Source organism: Rhinopithecus roxellana, chromosome 15 (assembly GCF_007565055.1).
Source record: "Rhinopithecus roxellana isolate Shanxi Qingling chromosome 15, ASM756505v1, whole genome shotgun sequence".
Lineage (NCBI taxonomy): Eukaryota > Metazoa > Chordata > Mammalia > Primates > Cercopithecidae > Rhinopithecus > Rhinopithecus roxellana.
Window position 1 is genome coordinate 4,255,300 of NC_044563.1, and position 18,966 is coordinate 4,274,265.

An 18,966-nucleotide genomic window follows, 5' to 3' on the forward strand; every position below is an offset into this window, starting at 1 on the left:
GCCAAGCATCTGCCACAAGCCAGACTCTGACTTAAGCACTTCACAAAGGTTACTTATGATAACTCAGTGATGCAAATATTCTTGTTATCTCCATTTTACAAATGGGGAAACTGAGGCCTAGCTTTTCCATCGGGATAAGTGGAAGGTCAGGGATCTGGCAGAAGTCAGTCAGAATTACCAGGCCCCAGAAGTTCCTGTGGAGTGTCAGATCTCAAAGTTGTAGTCAGGAAAGAATGACGGGGATGGAGGGTAAAATCCCCTGGGGAGGGGCTGGGCGCGGTGGCTCACGCCTGTAATCCCAGCACTTTGGGAGGCTGAGGCAGGCAGATCACGAAGTCAGGAGATCGAGACCATCCTGGCTAACACAGTGAAACCCTGTCTCTGCTAAAACTACAAAAAATTAGCCGGGCGTGGTGGTGCGTGCCTGTAGTCCCAGCTGCTGGGGAGGGTGAGGCAGGAGAATGGCGTGAACCCGGGAGGCGGAGCTTGCAGTGAGCCGACATCACGCCACTGCACTCCAGTTTGGGCGACACAGCGAAACTCTGCCTCAAAAAAAAGAGAAAGAAAGAAAAAAAAATCCCCTGGGGAAGAGATGACACAAGAATCACGAAGCTCAAAATCCATGTATACACATGTAACAAACCTGCACGTTGTGCACATGTACCCTAGAACATAAAGTATAACTAAAAAAAAAAAGAAAAAAAATCCAGGTCTCTCGGTCTCAGCTCCCAGAGAGTGGCCCCGGCCGCCACTTCCCTGGTCTCTCGTGCCCCTGATGGAGCTGATTCCTTCCTGACATGCTGAAACCAACCCTGTATAGTGGCCCCATTGTTCTGAAAGCCACAGGGCTGGAGGGCAGGACCATGAGAAAACCCAGCAGGAATCCACTGCTCACCTCTTCCAAGTATCTAAGACAAAGTCAGGCAGGGAGGGAGAAAGTCTCTGAATCCTTGTCAGGATCAAATCTCGGCTTCCTGATCATCAAAACTTGTAAGGCTCCTCCCCTGCCCTGGAAACCCCAAAGGGACCCGCCTGGGTGGCCGAACTCACAGTCTCCTGACGGCTTGCCAGACCTCGGGAAGGCGAAAGGAGACCTAGACAGATGCCCCTTAAACAAGACCCTTTGACTCACTAGGCCAAGGTCCGGGGAGGCCCATGGAGCAGGTTCTATTGTTTTTAAAGAAAGCGATATCTACTTGTCACAAAACAGAGACGGTTCCACTCCAGGTTCCCCAACTAACTTGCTTTTTGGTCTAAATACTCCGAGGACATTCTTATCACTGGACCAAAAGCATTTGTGATTCAAAGGCATGGTGGTGCCTATGGATGGAACATCAAACCAACGCCAACATTCATTTTCGGCATTCACAGGGGACTCCACGGTTTCTACGTTAACCTGGCGACTCCTTTTTCTGTTTTCGATGTGCTTTAGAGACTTCGCTGAGTCTTGGGTCATCCGCACAGTGATGGCTCTGCAGGCTGGGGCCCTTCCCCCAGTATTCATGGAAGGAAGGGCTTCTGTGCACAGAGAGGTTAAGATGTCAGCCGGGGAGCACAGAGCAGCCAGCAGAGCCGCTGAAGGAAGCACCATTGTGCCAGGGCTGCTAAAGTCATTCTCTCTGCACATAGCTGCACCCTTGGCAACACGGCGGCCAGGCACGCGAGGTGGCTCGACCTTTTGTTCTCTCTAGAAATCTTTCTCCTAGGAAGATTCACAGGCTTTGCTAGGGAACAGGGCTTCAGAGCACAACATTACAGAGCCACGGACTTCAGAGCACCAGGGACTCCCAGGGCTCAGCCGGACCCACTCCTCACTCTACAAATGAGAAACTGAGGTCCAGAGAAGGGCCGACGCCATCCAGGAAGACTCCCAGGAGAGCTTTGTCCTCCCTCCCCCTGATCGGGCAAACCTTCCCAGGAAAGGAGCTGACCAGAAGCAGGCATGCTCTGACCCTGAAGGTCGTGGCTGTGAAGGGCAGCCCCTCTCCCAGAGCAGATGTGGCCGGAGCGGGTCGGGACTCCCCAAGGCTGTTCAAAAGCAATTTCTACCCCAACTTAACAAGAGCGGCATTTTTGTCTGCCCCATCTTCTTCTTCTTCTTCTTTTTTTTTTTTTTTTTTTTGAGACAGAGTCTCAATCTGTCGCCAGGCTGGAGTGCAATGGTGTGATCTCCGCTCACTGCAGCCTCCGCCTCCCAGGTTCAAGCAATTCTCCTGCCTCAGCCTCCCAAGTAGGGGGGCCACAGACTCATGCTACCACGCCCAGCTAATTTTTGTATTTTTAGTAGAGATGGGGTTTCACCATGTTGGCCAGGATGGCCTCAATCTCTTGACTTCATGATCCACCCGCCTCGGCCTCCCAAAGTACTGGGATTAAGGTGTGAGCCACCATGCCCAGCCCATCTGCCCCTTCTTTAAGAACAGCTTAAGGCTAAAACAAGACACCAGCATCGCACCCTCTGATGATGAAAGCGGCTGCTGCCCGCTGCCCCCACGCAGCCCGCCCCCACAAGCCAGCGTGCAGTGAGATAGTTACGTCCTCGTCCCGCTCCAGCTCCAGGCCCGCCTCCAGGAGGTTGCCCTCATACTCCTCTCTGCGGAAGCGCTTGTCATCCTCGTGGTAGTCCATCGGGGGCTCAGCCAAGCCCGTGTCCAGCGGTGCCCCCTTGCCCGGCAGGGGGTGGTCCTGCTTGACGCTGCGAGCCCCAGAGGGGGTGTCAGTGTGCTGCACCCTCCTGACCAGGGTCCGGCTGCCCGAGGACCTCTTGTGATGGTACACCAGGATGTAGTCCACCTTGCGCCGGCCATCTCTGAAGTACAGGCCATACTTGCACTCGGCATCAGGGTCCACAGATAAGGAGTTCAGCAGCTAAGGGTGGAAGAAAAGGCATCCATTCACCATCAAGCTGCTGGGGATGGGCCTTTGGAGCGTGCGCTGCTCCCTTCGTCCACTCACTCCTCACTCACTCATTCAACAAACACCCCCTGAGCGCCCTCCACGGGTCAGGTGCTGTCCTGGGGGCTGGGATACACCTGGGAACACAGCAGAAGACCCTGTCTTCAGAGAGCTGACCTTTGAGAAGGAGGTATTCACTGCTCATCATTCATGAGGTCATGAGGGTGTCAAGCCACATATGGTCCCCCAGAAGCCCTCCTGGTCTATGGAACTAGACCAGGCTGGGTGTCAGGAACCTCCCTGGCTGCTTGCAAAAAGCTATGGTAGGGGATGGTTAATGGGTACAAAAAAATGAGAAAGAATAAGACCTAGTATTTGACAGTACAACAGGGGACTATCATCAATAATAATTTAATTGTACATGGACAAGTAACTAAAGGAGCATAACTGGATTGCTTGTAACACAAAGGATAAATGCTTGCGGGGAGAGATACCCAATTTTCCATGAGGCGATTATGACGTATTGCATTACCTGTACCCAAATATCTCCTGTACCCCATAACTCTATACACCCACTATGTACCCACCCAAATTAAAAATTAAACGAATAAACAGAACATCCCCCAACAACAACAAAATCTATGGCAAAAGCTACCAAGTGAATGAGGGCTCCCCACGCACATGGATGGGGCTGAGGCACAGCTGAGCCCAGGTTCCGTGCATGCAGATCTCCATCTCTGATGGCCAGCGCCAGAGGCAGTGCCATTCAAGGTGGTCACAGGGCCACTAATGAGCTGTGTGTCCAGAGGTGAGGCTTTCGCTGTCTTAGTCGGGGCTCACCCCCAAACGGAGCCTGAACAGAGGCCAGGGGTGCAAGTGTTTCACTTGGGAGGTGATCTCAGGTGCCAGAGTAGGGTGAAGGGGAGAGAGGCTGACAGGGGTGGGTTAAGGAGTGGCCACTGCTATGTGCAGCTGGGCTCCATCCTGCTGGGGACCCTCGGAGTGACCTTGAAGGGCACACCCCACAGCCGGTACCCAGAGGGTGAGGAAGTTGGGTGATCATGCACCCGCTCTGGCCCTCTCTTGGCTGGGGGTCACTCCTGGGGTGTTAACGCCCCTGCATTTGCGCCTTCTCCTCACGTGGCCTTCGGCAGCACCTGCACGGTCGGTCACCTTTGGGTGCAGAGGACAGCGAGCCACTGGTATGGAATGGATGGGCACCGCTGGTGGGTGCCCTGGGGTGACCAAGGGGGCGGGGTTAGGGCTCCTACAGGGCCGGCCCCACCTCAGTTTCCTTATTTGTTTGAAGGACTCTAGGGGGCCACAGGCGATCGCAGTGTGGAGTGGTTGGTTTAAAAACCAGATATTCCCACAGCAGCAATGTGACAGACCGTGGCAGAAGCCAAGCCTGCATTGCTGGAATTCCCGAGGGGTTTGGCTGGTTATCAGGACAGACAGGTCGATCAGCAATCTGGGTTTCCGAAACAAGAAAAACTAAATAAAGCCATGCTGGATAGAGCCTAACCGGCAACTCCAAGCTGCTAATGGTCCACAGAGCTGCGCCTCATCCCTCGAGCCAGTTTCCACCCTCAGGTTCCTGTGGCTATGTGAGGACGCTCCCTACGGTACTATCAGTCCCCGGGGGGCATCATCCGAGAAGAGGGCCTCCCCGATGGAGTGCAGGGACGGCGTGCTGCACCAGGCAGGGCCCGAGCACCCGTGGTCTTTGGACAGAGCTGCGCTTGGGCCTCGCTGGCCTGGAGGGTCTCCCCACGTGGTCACCCGGAGCCCCTGGGCAGCTTCTGGCTGCACCATGGCTCTAAATGGCTATGCACTGGTCGGGAAAAGGGGCAGGCAGAATCCCTCCTTTGAGGCGGGTGGGCTGTATACAACCCAAACTGCATCAGGGAAGCCGGAGGGTGGAGCCCCTCACCAGATGGTCAGCACTGCAGCAGGGGACGGGGGAAGGAAGGCCTCGAGTGGAGGCTGTCCTTTTTAGTTGTAGGGGAAGGAGAGAGGAGGCTCTGGGCCAGGGCTGCTGGCTGGGGCCTGCCCCACCTTTCATAGGTGTTGATGTCAAGGGTCTAGACTCCTCCACCCCTGGTTAGGGGACAGGTGGGGCCATGTCCCTGGCACCTTGGCCTCTCTGGCCCTAGGATGCCTCTCCTGGAAACAGCATTGCTCACCGCCTGGGAGGGCCCGGTCAGCATCTGGTGCCGGCAGGAGGCTGAAACTAAGCAACTGACTTCTCTCTATAGTAACACAGGGCCCTGCTGTGCTGGTGGCCTTCAGGAGGACCTGGACTCAGTGTGCCTGCCCCGCCCAGCTTGCCCTCTGTGATGAAGTCTGAGGGTGCTTAGGGGCCGGGACCACGCCCATGTGGGTGGGTGGCTTGGGAGGGCTCAGGGGGCAGGGTGGGGGAGGGGTGGCTTTTGAGGGCAGTGGGTTCCCATGCCCAGCCCCATGAAGGATGGAACCCCAGTATCACAAGTCTGCAGCCAGCACAGAGAGGGCCTGCATTCCTTCTGCAGGAGAAGCACCAAAGAGCTATTCTTCTCAATTTGCTAAGGAGGAAACAGGCCCGGCAGGGCAGGGCAGCCCAGGTTACAGAGCAGGCGGGAGGCTGAGCTCAGCATCAAGTCCCATCCTGCACGCCCAGGGTGTAGGAGCCGTGACTCAGGTGACGCTGTTTCTCAGCCCAGGTATGTCATCTCACTGAGTCCCCACAAACTGACCCTACGAAGGGGTTACTATAGTTAGGTTTATTTGACCTGGAGGGAACTGAGGCTCCCACGGGTGAGCTGCCCAGCTCAGTGGCCCTGAATACCAGACTCCTGCTGGCTGACCCCAGTGCAGGGCTCTGTCTCTGGTGCTGCAGGGCACGGGGAGAGTGCAGCCATTTAGGTGGGCCTCAGTTCTGTCCTGGGGCCTGAGGCAGTGGTTAAGCAGGGCCAGTACAGACAGTAGATAAGCACAGGCTAGTGGGGAGGTCTGGGCAACACCAGGCCACAGGTATGTCTGGGACAGTGTGGGGCAGCAGGTGAGGCCAGCTCGGGACAGGGTAGTGGCTTCATGGTAGACCCTGTAGTCAGTCAGACCTGGGTCTACATCTGGGCTTGGCCCCTCTCCAGCTGCAAGGCCTGGGGAGGCTCTGGATCCTCTGAGCCCCAGGGTCGGTTTCTGCTAAATGAGGAACGGTGAGAGGCTTCACCGAGGGCATGATGGTTTCTGCTAAGCTCAGCACACACTGGCCAGAACGTGCCGGGATGGATGCTCCATCTAATTCTGGGGCCAGGCGCCTGGGGCCAGGCGCCTGGGGCCATCCCTATCACCCCGACGGCCACTCAGTGGCAGATATGCCTTCCCCTTAACTTCTCAGGAGGTCAGACAAGCGCAGGGTCACAAGGAGGTGGCGACTAAAGGTGCTTTTCTCTCCCCACTGCTGAGTGGGCAAAAGAGCCCAACCAGAAGCTGCTCCTGGAAGACATGAGCCCATGGACAGGGAATGCGCCAGCACCCAACAGGTGAACACGGGGTCTCGAGGGGACCGAAGGGCACACTTGCCTGAGTCCCAGGCATGCCCGAGAGCTTCGGCTATTCCTCCTCATCTCCTCCCCATACTGCCTTACTCAATCCTCCTCTCCCCCCTGCCCCAGGCCTTCTCCAGTCCCTCCTCCTTGCCTTTGCAGACACTGTGTCCCTCCCTGCATGACCTTTCTGTTCTTCTCAACCTTTTGTAATTCAACCTGGTTTTCAGGGCACGGGGCGAATCCAGCATCCTCTGGGATCTGAAGGTGGCCAGCCCCTCTGGCCTCTGCAGGTCTCTCTGTGCTGGGACTGTCTCTGAGCCATCTACCCATAAGTTCTCAACTTGCAAATTAGCCCCAAAGCTGGACGGCGGGGTCCCAGAGGCCTGACCAGGGACTGTCTAGAGATGTGTTAGAACACAGTTCCAACCTGACCTCAGTACACAGGGACTCAGAACCTGGTCGGAGCCCCATAAACACCCCTGGTTGGCAGGGATAATGGTAATAGCAAACAAATCCTTAGAGAAAGGGAGGAAATTCACAGGGATCCCTTCAAGCCAGAAAGTAGGGATTTACGCTAAGGAGTGGCCAAAAATCCTTTATCAGGGTGAAACAGGGAAGGTTACCAGGTTCAATACGAACCCTATCAAGGGGCACGCCTCCCCTCAGGGGCCTGACAGTCTTTGGGGAGAGAAACATCATCTAACTTCCCAAGCACGGTGGAGGGAAAGACAGCACCAGGGCCTGATCAAGAGTGCGCATCCTTCTACCTGTGTTCAAACACCAGCTCTGCCACTAACCACGTGTATGACCCCAGGCACACAGTTTCGTGTTTTTGTCTCTCCATATCCCTAAGACCTCCCTCATGTTATATGATCTCCCTCATGGGGTTGCTGGAAGGATGAATCTTTTATATCTTATAAACAGCCTAGCATAGAGTGAACCTTCAACAGAAGTTTGCTCTAATTGGGAACTGAGACACACGCACAAATAAAGAACTAGGGGAGGACAGGGGGAAAAAAATCTCGCGGCCAGAGTGGACCACAAGTGAAAGATGGTAGCAGTGCCAAATCCAGACTTTAAAAAGTTACAAAAGGAGCTGGATGTGATGCTGGGACCAGCAGGAGGCAGCACCAAACACAGGTGTGGGAGTCCCAGGGCCTGACTCTGTCACTGATTTGCTGTGTGGCCCTGGATAAGCTGCTTTGTCTGTTTAGGTATTAGTTTGTAAGGTGTGGGCTCTCTCCCGTCTATACTCTAAAGAGCTGGGAGGCTCCCAGGGTCTGGAGAGCAATCCTGAGCTGGGCTTGGAGAGAGTCAGGAGGTGAATGTACAGCAAGGACCAGTGTGGTCACCATGGTGTTGTGTGACTCTATGGTGTCCTTCCACGGAGCAGTGGAGTGGGTGCCTTTCTTGTGTAGAAAGGGAGAAAAAAGGCAAAGATGTAATTGCAGTGGGAGGGATGTGGGTGAGATTTCGTGCATAACTTCCAAATTCGAAGGCCTGGGAAAGCTTCAGAACATTTCTGTTTCTGTATTCTTAAGAAAGGCGCAAGCAACCCCTCAGGTGCACTTTTGCGGAGGGCAAGGGGTTTCTTATTCATCTTTTCTTTTGAGACGAATTCTTGCTCTGTCACCCAGGCTGGAGTGCAGTGGTGTGATCTCAGCTCATTGCAACCTCTACCTTCTGGGTTCAGGCAATTCTTGTGCCTTAGCCTCCCAAGTAGCTGGGATTACAGGTGCGTACCACCATGCCTGGTTAATGTTCATAATTTCAATAGAGACGGGGGTTTCACTATGTTGGCCAGGCTGGTCTTGAACTCTAGACCTCAGGTGATCCGCCAGCCTTGGCCTCCCAAGGTGCTGGGATTAGAGGTGCGAGCCATGGCACCCAGCTCTCTTGTTCGTCTTTTCAATGGTCAGCACTGAATATGTGGTTGCTGAATGAATGAATGCGGGCATGTGTGAATGAATAACAGAGGCTCGTATGCTGTGGCTGGCTGTGGCCATCAGATCCAAGGATACAGAAGCTGAGACCCAGGCAGGCCAGCAACTTAAACATCACAACCCCCAACTGGTAGCCTCCATTTTCTCATCTGTGAGATGCCGACAAAGACATCTGGACTTAGGTCACAGGATTCTTGTGGGGATAAAATGTGGTGGACGATCTGAAGGTATTTTCAAGACTTCCTTCTGCATAAGTGAGGGAGGTACTCCTGGAAGGTGCCTCCCTAAGGAAGATAGGAAAATGGCAGAAGAGAAATACTTCCCTGAGGCCACATGGGAAAATGTGAAGGACAAAGGTTGCCTTCGTGGCAGGAGTGTGCTGGAAGCCCTGCCCCAGTCACCGTGAACGGCAGCCTATATCTGGTCCACACCTGCCTCTAGGAACCCCTTCCTCAAACACCAAGAAAACGGCAGAAACGGGGGAGGAATCCTATGTCCTTTAACCTTTAACACTGTTCTGGGACTCTGGGCATTGGTTTCTTGCGCTTGTCTCTGGAGTTGGTGCTCCAGGAACTGAATTCATATCCACATGAAATATCCTGATCACTCAAGGGAATCCACAATGTTCACTTTCTCTGAAAATGGGCTAAATGAAATCAGTGACCTGTAAAATTTCTTTTGGTTTTGAGACTTTTCAAATTATAGTTAAGAAGGGAACATCAGTTTTAAGCTTCCCTTGTCTTCTAAAAAAATTTTAAAAATCAGATCACTACATATCAATGTATGATTATGGGACATGATGTATAATTTATGAGCAGATCATCTCCCACAGCAGATAAAGCAGGAAATACTGGGCAGACACCAGCAAATCGGGTATCTCTGGAGTGTCTGGGCTTGTTCGGGGCACACAGATCCCAGGCCACAGACAGCCACCAGTTTCAAGGAAGAACGTAGAAACACTCAAAGATTAACAGAAGGAAATGGAAACAAATTGCATCCAACCTGGCCTCTGGCTTTCAAGTCATTTCTTCTTATATCTCACTGCACAGAAACAATGAAGCGATTTCCACCCTTGAACTTGGGAATGAGGAGAGGCAAAAGCCACAGGCTGGGAACCGCAGCCTGAATCAGATGAACTTATCTTGTGGTTGACTTGTGCATGTATGAGTTGCACGCCTGAGAATGGGATAGGAACTTTTGAAATGCAGCCCACGCCCTCTGGCCCTGGTGTGTACAGAGCCGCCTTCGCTGGGTGACTCAGGGTAATGACTGAGCAACCACTGTTGGTTTGAGTAGTGCCAGGGATGCCCTGGGAGGCTCTCCCTGCCATGCGGCCTGCCCCGCACCAACAGGCCCCTGCTCCACGGCTGCAGCCTCCAGCCTGTCTGGCCATCTACCGGCAGATGCTGCTCCCAGGCTCTGCCTCCCGCAGCGAGCGCCTCTGATTCAGCCTTCCAAGCGCACAAAACAAAGTATGTGCAATGGAAGTATTGTGTGGAATCTAAGAGCTGATGGTCTCATCTGGGCCCAGCTGCCTGTTGGCAGACTTTGTGGTCTTCACCTGGGTTTGCAGGAGGCAGATAGTTTCTGAGTCTGGATAAGCAATGGGTCCTGGAACAAAAACTCTGGAGACTGGGGGCTATTCATGGAAGGTTCCATTTCTTATTGAACATTCAATTCACCATCAGGTCTTGTCCAATCGACCCCCAGAACATCCATTTCTCCATCACCTTGGCCAGCACTACCATCCCCTGGCTCATGGCTGGTATCCTCACGGCCCCACCTTTGGGACATTGAATGCGCAATGTTTTTGAAGGACACAGTCCCCACCTGTTATGGGGTAGAATTAGCTTCTTCTCCAGAAGGTTTGTTCTTCAGGTAGACTTTCTGCAGCTACCTGGTCTGTGTCCTGGGCCCTTCCTAACTGTCCTCCCAGCTGGTGGGTGACTTGGAGCTGGTCACCTGCCCCTCTGGGCCTCAGTTTCCTTCCCTGTAGTAATAACACCTACCTCACACATTGCAAGAGTTCCATGAGCTAAGGCACAGCACTGGCTTAGCACTATGGAATTGTCCCTGTCACTGCCGTGGATAACGGGTAACGTTCCATCACCATTTCTTAAGTAAGCTCCAGATGGAAGGAGCCTTCTCTGTCTCATTCTTTGAGGGTGCCCAGGGGCCAGCATGGCCTGGCACATGGCTTTGATCAAATGGCAATCTCTGAGCTCCTCCGCCCAGTCCTGTGACTCACAGGTAGGCTCCCTCTCCATCTACACCTGTTCCCAGTGCTCTTGGCAGCTCTGTGCAATCTCAGTTCCCGAAGAGATGCCCCCAGGCCAACCCCCTTCACTGTGACCCAAAGGGTGCAAGGCCTGACCAAGGCCAGAGTCCCTGCTGTTGCTGGAAACAGAGACCCAAAGCAGGAGCTTTGCCCCTGCTTCATTCCCCGCCTCTCTGTGTGCCCCAGACACTAGAGGGATAGGCCAGCGCCATCTCCATCCTGCTTGAAGCAGCCCTGCTGGGCCTGACACCCGGAGAGGGGCCTTGATGGGGTCTGCAGGGGAAGGAGGGAGAAAGGAGGTTCTGTCCTTAGGTCCCACAAAGTGCTGCTGAGAGCTTCCCTCACCCCAAGAGGAGATAGCCGGTCCCAGCCCTGTCCTATCCTCTTCCAGCAAACTTTATCCTTCAAGCCAAACCCTTCCTGGGAGAATTCCACCCCCCTCCCTAGAACGTAGGTTCCCTAGACCTCTGGGTCTGGCCCTGGGGAGCGCAGTGGGGATACTGGGGACCTCAGGATGGGGTCCCCAACTTACATGACTGGCTTCCTACCAGTGCCCCCACCTGAACCAGGCCTGGGCGCCCAGGGGAGACAGGCGAGGGTAGAAAGCAATCTCCAATGATTGACACCCTGGGCTTTGAGAGTTTCGGTGCCAATGCCAGGGTACCACACCCAGTGCCCTGGGCGCAATGTGCGTTTCTGGCAAGTGAGGACCCGGGGCTCTGACTCCAGAGGGTAGTGAAGCAGTGGGGCCTGGTAGCTACCATCGTCGTGGAGTGGCGACCAACTTGGCCTTCGCCCAAGACCCCCACCATCACCCTCCCCCTGGCTGCCCCAACGGACACCCCTGGCCGCGAGCCAGGAAGGGAAGGTCCCATTCAGGGCGCCAGCTGTGAGCTCTTGGTTGGGCTCCGAGCTCCAGCCCCGGGCGAGGCAGCTTCGGAGCCGCAGTGCTTCCAGGCCAAGCCATGCCTGGGGGCCCGGTGCTGCGCTGGGCTGAGTGGGCGCTGCGCTCCGCAGGCTCAGAGCGCAGGCTGGGCGCACGCACTTGGCTGGGGCCGGCGCGCCCTTCCCGGCACGCACGTGCGCGGGTGGGCGCCGCAAACCCTGCGCAGAGGGTGCGGCACCCCCCCGGGGTCCCGGGAGGCCCCGCCGCCGTCCGGTTCCCGCCCTCGCCGCGGTGCAGGTGCGCTGCCCTCCCGCCCGGGTCGCGGACCGCCCGCACTCACCGTGCCCTCGGACGGCAGGTAGCCGATGTCCTCGATGGCGCAGATGTTGATGATGTGGACGCTGCGGTCCTCGGCCGGGAGCGTCGAGTACTTCTCGTTGACCCTCATCGTGGCCGCCTGTGCGCTGGGACCGCCGGGCGGCGCGCCCTCCCCATCCACGGCCCTGGCGGCCTCTGCGGGCGGAGACCGCAGCGTTCGCGGCGCGCTCTCAGGGGGCCGGACCTCCCCGCGCCCAGGCCCGCCGGGGACGTGGCCGCCTCCCGCTCCGCCCGCCGCCCTGGCCCGCCCGGCCCGCGCGCTCGGTGCGGGGTGCGCCTGAGCCTCTCGGGGCCGATCGCGCCGCCACCCGGCTGCTGGTCCCGCGGGCCGGCCCGCGCCTGGTCAGGAACTTGGACGCCAGCCGGCCCGCCTTTGCCTTAAAGATATAAGCGCTCTCCGCCCGCCTATGGCAGGGGCGGTGGCTGCGCGGGTCAGATTTTCCGTAGAAATTTAAACACAGGAAGAAAAAGTATTCCATTCCTGCAGGCCTCTCCAAGTTTTATTTTTATCCGGGGAAAGTGCCCCTTTGCATTTTTTGAGGGTTTTCATACCGGGTATGAAAGGGGGGAACGTTCAATATAGCCCCACCTGAAATAAAGTCGCCGCGTGGCAGGCGCTTCTGTGGCGGGTCACCTCCGCCTCCCAGGGAGCAAAGCTTCTGAGATTGGAGTCTGGATCTCTGCCCCTTTCCCTCCACCCTGGCAAACTCCTGCTGTCAGTCAGCGCTCACCTCCTCCGGGGAGCTTGCCTGGCTCCTGCCGACCCGCCCCCTCCAGCTGCCCGCGCTCCTGGGGGAGTCTCTCCCGGGGCAGTCATCTCTCTGGAGCCCACTGATGTTACCGGTGTCCCCCCAGTTTACGGAGCGCTTACTGTTCTGTGCCCAGGCGCGTGCAGCGTCCCCCAGGCAGGGCGTGAGTGTGTATCATCTCATTTAACCCTGCACCTGCAAGGTTGGAATGCGGGTCCTCATTTTGCAGAGGACATCCAGGCTTAGGAAGGCCAAGGACCAGTCCCCATCCTCTGAGGTGGGGCGGGGCTCCTGCAGAGCTTTCCCCACTGCTGGGCGAGGCTGTCCTGCTTTCTGGAGGGGCAGGGGAGTGGGGTGGGATGGTGGCTTTGATCTCTCTTACCCCCGGACCTAGCAGGGGTCTGGCACACTGCAGATCTTCAAGTCTTCTTCCCCTAAGGAGAATAAGGGGACAGCCACACTCAGGTTAAGCCCCCGGGGCCATGCTGGCAACCACATCCAGTGGAAATAAAGTGTCCCTCTGCCTCTGACATCCTATGAGTTCTTCATGGTGTGCATCAGATAGCACCTCCTGCAGGAAGTCCCGCTGGATTCTCCCCCACTGTCCCCTTCCCACCCAAATATGCAGGCCTTCCTCTCTACCCAAAGAACCTGCCTGAACCTCAACGAGCACTTCGTTTATTCCGTCTCATTTTACAGTGGGTTGTCTACCAGGTTCACACAGCCAGTGCTCAATAATTGCTTGTTAAATGGCCACTTGGGAACATTCAAGGCCTACAGAAGTGATTAGAAAATTGTCTTTTGAGGCCACAATGTCGTCAGCATGCCATGGTTCCAAGCATGGAACCTGGAGTCAGCTAGGATGGGGTTGGGGTCTAGCTCCAGCTCTGGCACCTTCCAGCCTTGTGACCTTGTGCCAGCCCCCTTGGCCTCAGAACCTCCTGGGCCTCAGAGCCTCCACCTTCTCATGGGAGTCTTCCCAAGTCAGCGTGCCTGAAGCTGCCAGGCTCGGCAGTGGTGACTGCTGTCACCACTACTGTCATCTTGTCATGACTGCCCCTTTCCTGGTGCCTCAGTGGGACTCCCCTCTTTAGGTACAAGTCCGTGACTTCCTTGAACTTGGGGCGGTGCAGGGAGGCTATTCGGTTCTCAGGCTGGTGGTGCCAATGGGCGCTGAGTGGCCCTAAAGGACCCTTTGTCTGCACCTTGGACAGCGAGAGAGGGTTTGGAGAAGGGCCCCCAGGCTGGCCAAATCCATGCCAGGAACAACGCTCCACAGCCTCTGCCCCTAAAAGTTCAAGTGTCCAGGGCTGGGAGAATCCCACACGCACGTACAGAGGATTATGTAATTCCATCTGTTTATCCTTGTTGGTAAACCACCAACATTGTGTAATACTAATGTACTGTCTTTTCACATTTATGTTCAAGTGGCAAAGGACCTTCCAGAGCTCTACGAGGCGCCATTTGCAACAACAACAACAATAAAAAGTTAAAGTATACTTGGCCAAATCTGGACACACTGGTGTTCCCAAAGGTTTGGGAAGTGACACTTCTGGCCACAGAGGGCTCTGGGGCTCGGGGGCTGCCTGCTGAGGGGCCATCTCCTAGGCAGGGTGGCCCCACCCTCTCCCCGACAGCGCCACTGTGGCTTTACTCAAGAAACAGTGCTTAACTTCTGGTTTCTGTGATTTCTACTGTAGCCAGGCTCAAGGCCTCGGCTTGCCTGTAAGACTCCACTTTCTTTGCTATTGCCAGTATGTTTCTTTTTTTCTCTCCAGTATCCCTGCATTCTGTTTCCTCTCGCCCCTTCCCCAAGTCTTCCGAGGTGGGCAGTGTGGACATGCCCCAGACAAAGGCAGAGAAAATGCAGTGTGGCCTCTGTGCAGCAAGGGCAGAGAGGACCAGTTCTGCCTCCAGGCCTCTCGTGGCCTTTGCCGGGGGTTCGTGGGTCTAGGGACTTCAGGGACCGACACAAAGTAAAAACAATAGTCCCCCAAAATAGGAGTGGGAAAATAATTCCTGTAAGTGGAGATATCTCCCAAGCCAGGACAAGTTTACAGGGTCCTTTTGGTTCCACAGATGGTTCCCTTGTCTAGCATCCCTCTCCTCGCCTGTGTCCCATGGGTCATTTTGTTGGGATTCTCTCTCCACTCCAGTCACTAGTTGCTTATACGTGGGGCCTCTCCATAAACTGCTGCACTCAGTTTTCTTTTTGTCTCAGTGATTTTCATCACTAAAACCCTACAGGTACAGATTTCGTGGGCAGAGGATGAATTCCCGGCTCGTGAATTAGTAAAACGCCGCTGTAATTTGTCTAGACGGTGCATTTGGTTATGGGAAGCTCCAGGCTTCCCAGTTGGCCTGTTTGGCCACAGTGTTGCTCTTCAGTGTCATTTGATGGCATGCGCCAACTGATACAGGTGTCTTTGCTGACCTTTTTTTTTTTTTTTTAATATGGAATGCTTCATGAATTTGCGGGTCATCCTTGCGTGGGGCCCATGCTAATCTTCTCTGTATCGTTCCAATTTTAGTGTATGTGCCGCTGAAGTGAGCACTTTGCTGGCGTTTTAATAGTCACCGAGGATACAAGCATCAAGTGATGAGGAGCGCAGACCAACAAAGCTGTTAGAAGGGTGGCTTCCTGGTAGGAGGCAGCACAGGGGAGCCCTTTTCAACGGTATTTTATTTCCATCCCGTTGGCATTGCCCACAGGGAAGAATACCTCAGAGCACTGGCCATGCTGTCTGCAACTCAGTGGGAAGTCCAACATACCAAGCTTTACAGAAGGAGGCAGAGCGAGGTGCCCCAAATGATGGAGATGCAGGGACTGGTTACTGAGACCACAGGCCGGAACAGGAACCTCACTCCCCATTAACCAACCTCACGGCCTTGGTTTGCCTCGATTTCCTCTTTTGTAAAGTGATGCATGAAGTGTCTCCCTTTGGATGGTGGGCGAGGACCAAGAGGCCCAGCGCCTGGCCATGGTGAGTCCAAGCCAGGGATGCAAACGCCTCTTCTAATAAAGGAGCTCTAGGGTGGGACACAGTGGGTGTCTCCGCACGGTGGATGTGTGGGGCCGGATCATCCTCTGCGGTGGGAGCTGTCTTGTGCAGTGTGGGACATTTTGCAGGCTCCCTGGTGACCTCTACCCACCCACAAGATGCCAGCAGCACTCTCTGCCTCCAGCCCCAGTGTGACAACTAAAAATGTTTCTTGGTGGTGTCAAATATCCTCCAGGGGACAAAACCAGCCCCAGTTGAGCACCACTGCTCTCAGATTTCTCAGCAGCCCTCACCTGCACTGTCACCTGGACCTGGGAGGCCAGCTTTATCACTCCCCATTTCACAGGTGCGCACACCTGGGGAGGTGATGTACTTGGCTTAAGGTCCAGCAAGAGAGCAAACTTGGCTTTCAGTCTAGCTCTCCTGACCCCCACCCCTCAAACCAGAGCTCACTCCATGAATTCCACACACACCTATAATTAGAGAGGTGGCAGAAAGGAGATTGGGTTTCTTTTTACAAAATAGAAATATGCAGGTGCCCAGGGTTGCTCTCTGTTGGTAGTGGTGGTGGCGGCACCCGCACAGCCCAGGTGCACTGAGCCTGCCCTGGCCCTCGATTGGCCCAGTATAAATCTCTGCATTCAGAGGGGTTTAATAAGTGCTGTTGACTCACGAGCAGCCCAGGGGAGGGAAAGGAGCATGGAAGGAGTGAGCAGTCATGACTCAGGGCCATTGTGAGCGCCAACGGCCACCCGTCCCACTCCCAGACCAGCCCCGTGCTGCTGGGCAACCCGCGTAGGACAGAAACAGAGGCCAAACAGGTAAATGATATCACCTCCTAAAAGCAACTTGGGCTGTAATTACTGCGGGGAAGACGTGCCTGGGGAATTTACAACTGAGATACGGTGGGCAGGAGACTGGGTCACTGTCATTTCCTTCCCTTGCATGATGTCAGTGCCCAAGCAGAGGCCGGCCAACCGCAGCATGACGGCGGGACTCCACGGGCTCAGAACCTGCCGGCCGAAGCTCGGAAACACAGCCAAAGCATGAAGTTCTGCCTGGGGCGGAGGGGAGGGTGCGGATTTTTTTTTTTTTTCCTCCAACAGAATTCATGGACATCCAGTTTCCATAGGAGGGTTTTCAGATTCATAATGTGTTTTGTGAACCCAAGGCCTGCCTTCTGAGAATCCCAAGAGCTTTAAAACTCACCCGGGGTAGCTGAGAGCCTGGCCAGGCCACCTTCTCCTGGAAGCCTTTCTGGTCCAGCTCAGATGGCATCCCTCACCTCTGCTCCTTCCATCCTCGGCTTCAGCCACTCATGTTCCCTTCTACCCACCATCCTTAGTTTTTCGGGCTTCATTTCTGCACTCTTTACGCTCCTTCCCATCCTTGGCACACTATGGATTTTCCCTATTTATGTTTATTTATTTAACAAGCAGCTGCTCCGTGCTTACTGCAGCCAGCACTATGCTAAGCTCTTTACAAATGTTAAGTCTCCCTGTTAGGGTGATTACAGTCATCTGCAAGTGCATTCACATGGACGACGGACACACCCTCCTGCGTCCTTTCTCAGGAGGTGTGGGAAGAAGTGTAGACGAAATCTTAAACAGCTGCTTCCTCCCCAGGGACTCTGCAGGAGGCACAGCCTTCCTCCCCAGGATGATGGGTGCATTACCATCAGAAACCCTGCCGTGGGGGACAGGGTGGGACTCCCCGCAGCAGGACTGCACCTGACCACCCTGCCAAACAGAGCACCTTGCTGCCCGCCCCTGGTTCAATTCTTCTTCCCAGGGCTTGAAAGAAGAAAAGTTCCAGACTGCCTGGCCATTTCTTTCCACCAGCATACTTCCCGAGAGTAAGGAACCTCCCCCTCGCAGAGGTGGGCGGCCTCAGTCTGAGCTCGTGCCACTCCAGAGAGATGAGGCTGACCTTGCGGCTTCCTCTGAGCCCCTGCCCTGATTGTGTATTTTCTCCCTAGATATGATGCAACTTCTGATAAAGAAGGACAAGTCCTGGTTCTCCTGTCCTCTGGCCAGAGGGGCTGAAGGTGACTTGAGGTCCCAAGGCCGTGGAGCTGGGACATGGGTTGCCACCCCTGCACTGCTGAGAGTGCACAAATCCCATGAGAGCCGCTCTCAGCCACAGACTTATCCCTGCACCTTCTGTGGGGTGTGTGCCGGGCGTGAGCGCACCAAACCTGCATCACTCCCCTGGTGTCAGTGACCCGCCCAAGGCCCTGATTTCCCTAAAGACCCATGTCTAAGGCCTGAGATGGATCCTAATGTTGCAGGCACTGGCTGCAGCAAGCGTCCCACTCTGGAGCGAATCCTCTGGGGTCTCATCACACCCTCCCCTCCCCAAAGTCAAGGAAGCCACAGTTCCAGGGCCCGCTGTGAGCCTCAGTCATCTTTACAGGAGATCCTGACGCCTTCCTGGGAAACCCTATGGTTGGAACAAAAGATGTTCCAGAATTTTGTTATGCCATGCATGGCCTTTTCCTTGAACCCTTGCTGTTCATTTCATTGTGCCTTCACGTAAATATCATTTGGTGCCAAACTTCTGTTTTGTGTCAAGGCCTCTGCCAGGCTGGGGGTCTCTGTCCTGCATCTGAACTTCTGGGCTGCAGGTTTCTCTTGGGGGGATACTGTGTGTGACAGTTGTTGGCTGTGCACTCCGGGCCCCACGTTTGTGGGAGAAATGAATGGGAAAATGAGCCAGGAACATCACCAGTTAGTGGAGGAATCTTCCCAACCCTGCACTGGGGAATCAGAACCTTGAAGGTCCTCTGGGTTGGGCATGGAAGACCACATCCTCCTGATGCAATGTTTCTGTACAATGATGGAGTGCGTTACTGGGCCCTGTGGAGCGTGTGTCATCGAGATATTCTACTACCCACGCTAACAAGAGTAAAAATAATCAGGGGAAATCAATAATCTATGTTATGTAACCTATTATACACAGAATATCATTTCAACATGTCCTCAATATAAAAGTTCCTGGCCAGGCATGGTGGCTCACACTTGTAATCCCAGCACTTTGGGAAGCTGAAGTGGAGGATCCCTTGAGGCCAGGAGTCAGAGACCAGTGTAGGCAACACAGTCAGATCCCATTTCTAAAATAGAAAAGAAAAATGAGCCAGGCATGGCGGTGCATGCCTGTAATCCCAGCTACTTGGGAAATTGAGGTGGGAAGATTGCCTAAGCCCAGAAGTTTGAGGATGCAGCGAGCTATGATTGCACCAATGCACTCCAGCCTGGGTGACAGAGTGAGACCCTGTCTCAAAAAAAAAAAAAAGTTATTAATCA

The 18,966-nt window shown here is 54.8% G+C and overlaps 1 protein-coding gene and 1 non-coding gene across 6 annotated transcripts in view; both read right to left on the bottom strand.

Annotated features, from left to right (window-relative positions):
- ANO1 (anoctamin 1) overlaps positions 1 to 18,966 on the bottom strand; it is a 219,736-nt gene that overhangs the window by 96,768 nt on the left and 104,002 nt on the right. For all 5 annotated transcript variants that reach the window (XM_030918856.1, XM_010382105.2, XM_030918855.1 and 2 more), the window contains exons 2-3: positions 11,873 to 12,045; positions 2,536 to 2,868 (exon numbers count right to left, since the gene is read on the bottom strand). In XM_030918856.1, the coding sequence (XP_030774716.1) occupies positions 2,536 to 2,868; positions 11,873 to 12,045 (506 nt within the window). The remainder of the gene's footprint in view (positions 1 to 2,535; positions 2,869 to 11,872; positions 12,046 to 18,966) is intronic.
- On the bottom strand, positions 15,108 to 15,214 carry LOC115893699. Its single transcript, XR_004053762.1, has one exon. It is a non-coding gene; the product is annotated as a U6 spliceosomal RNA (small nuclear RNA).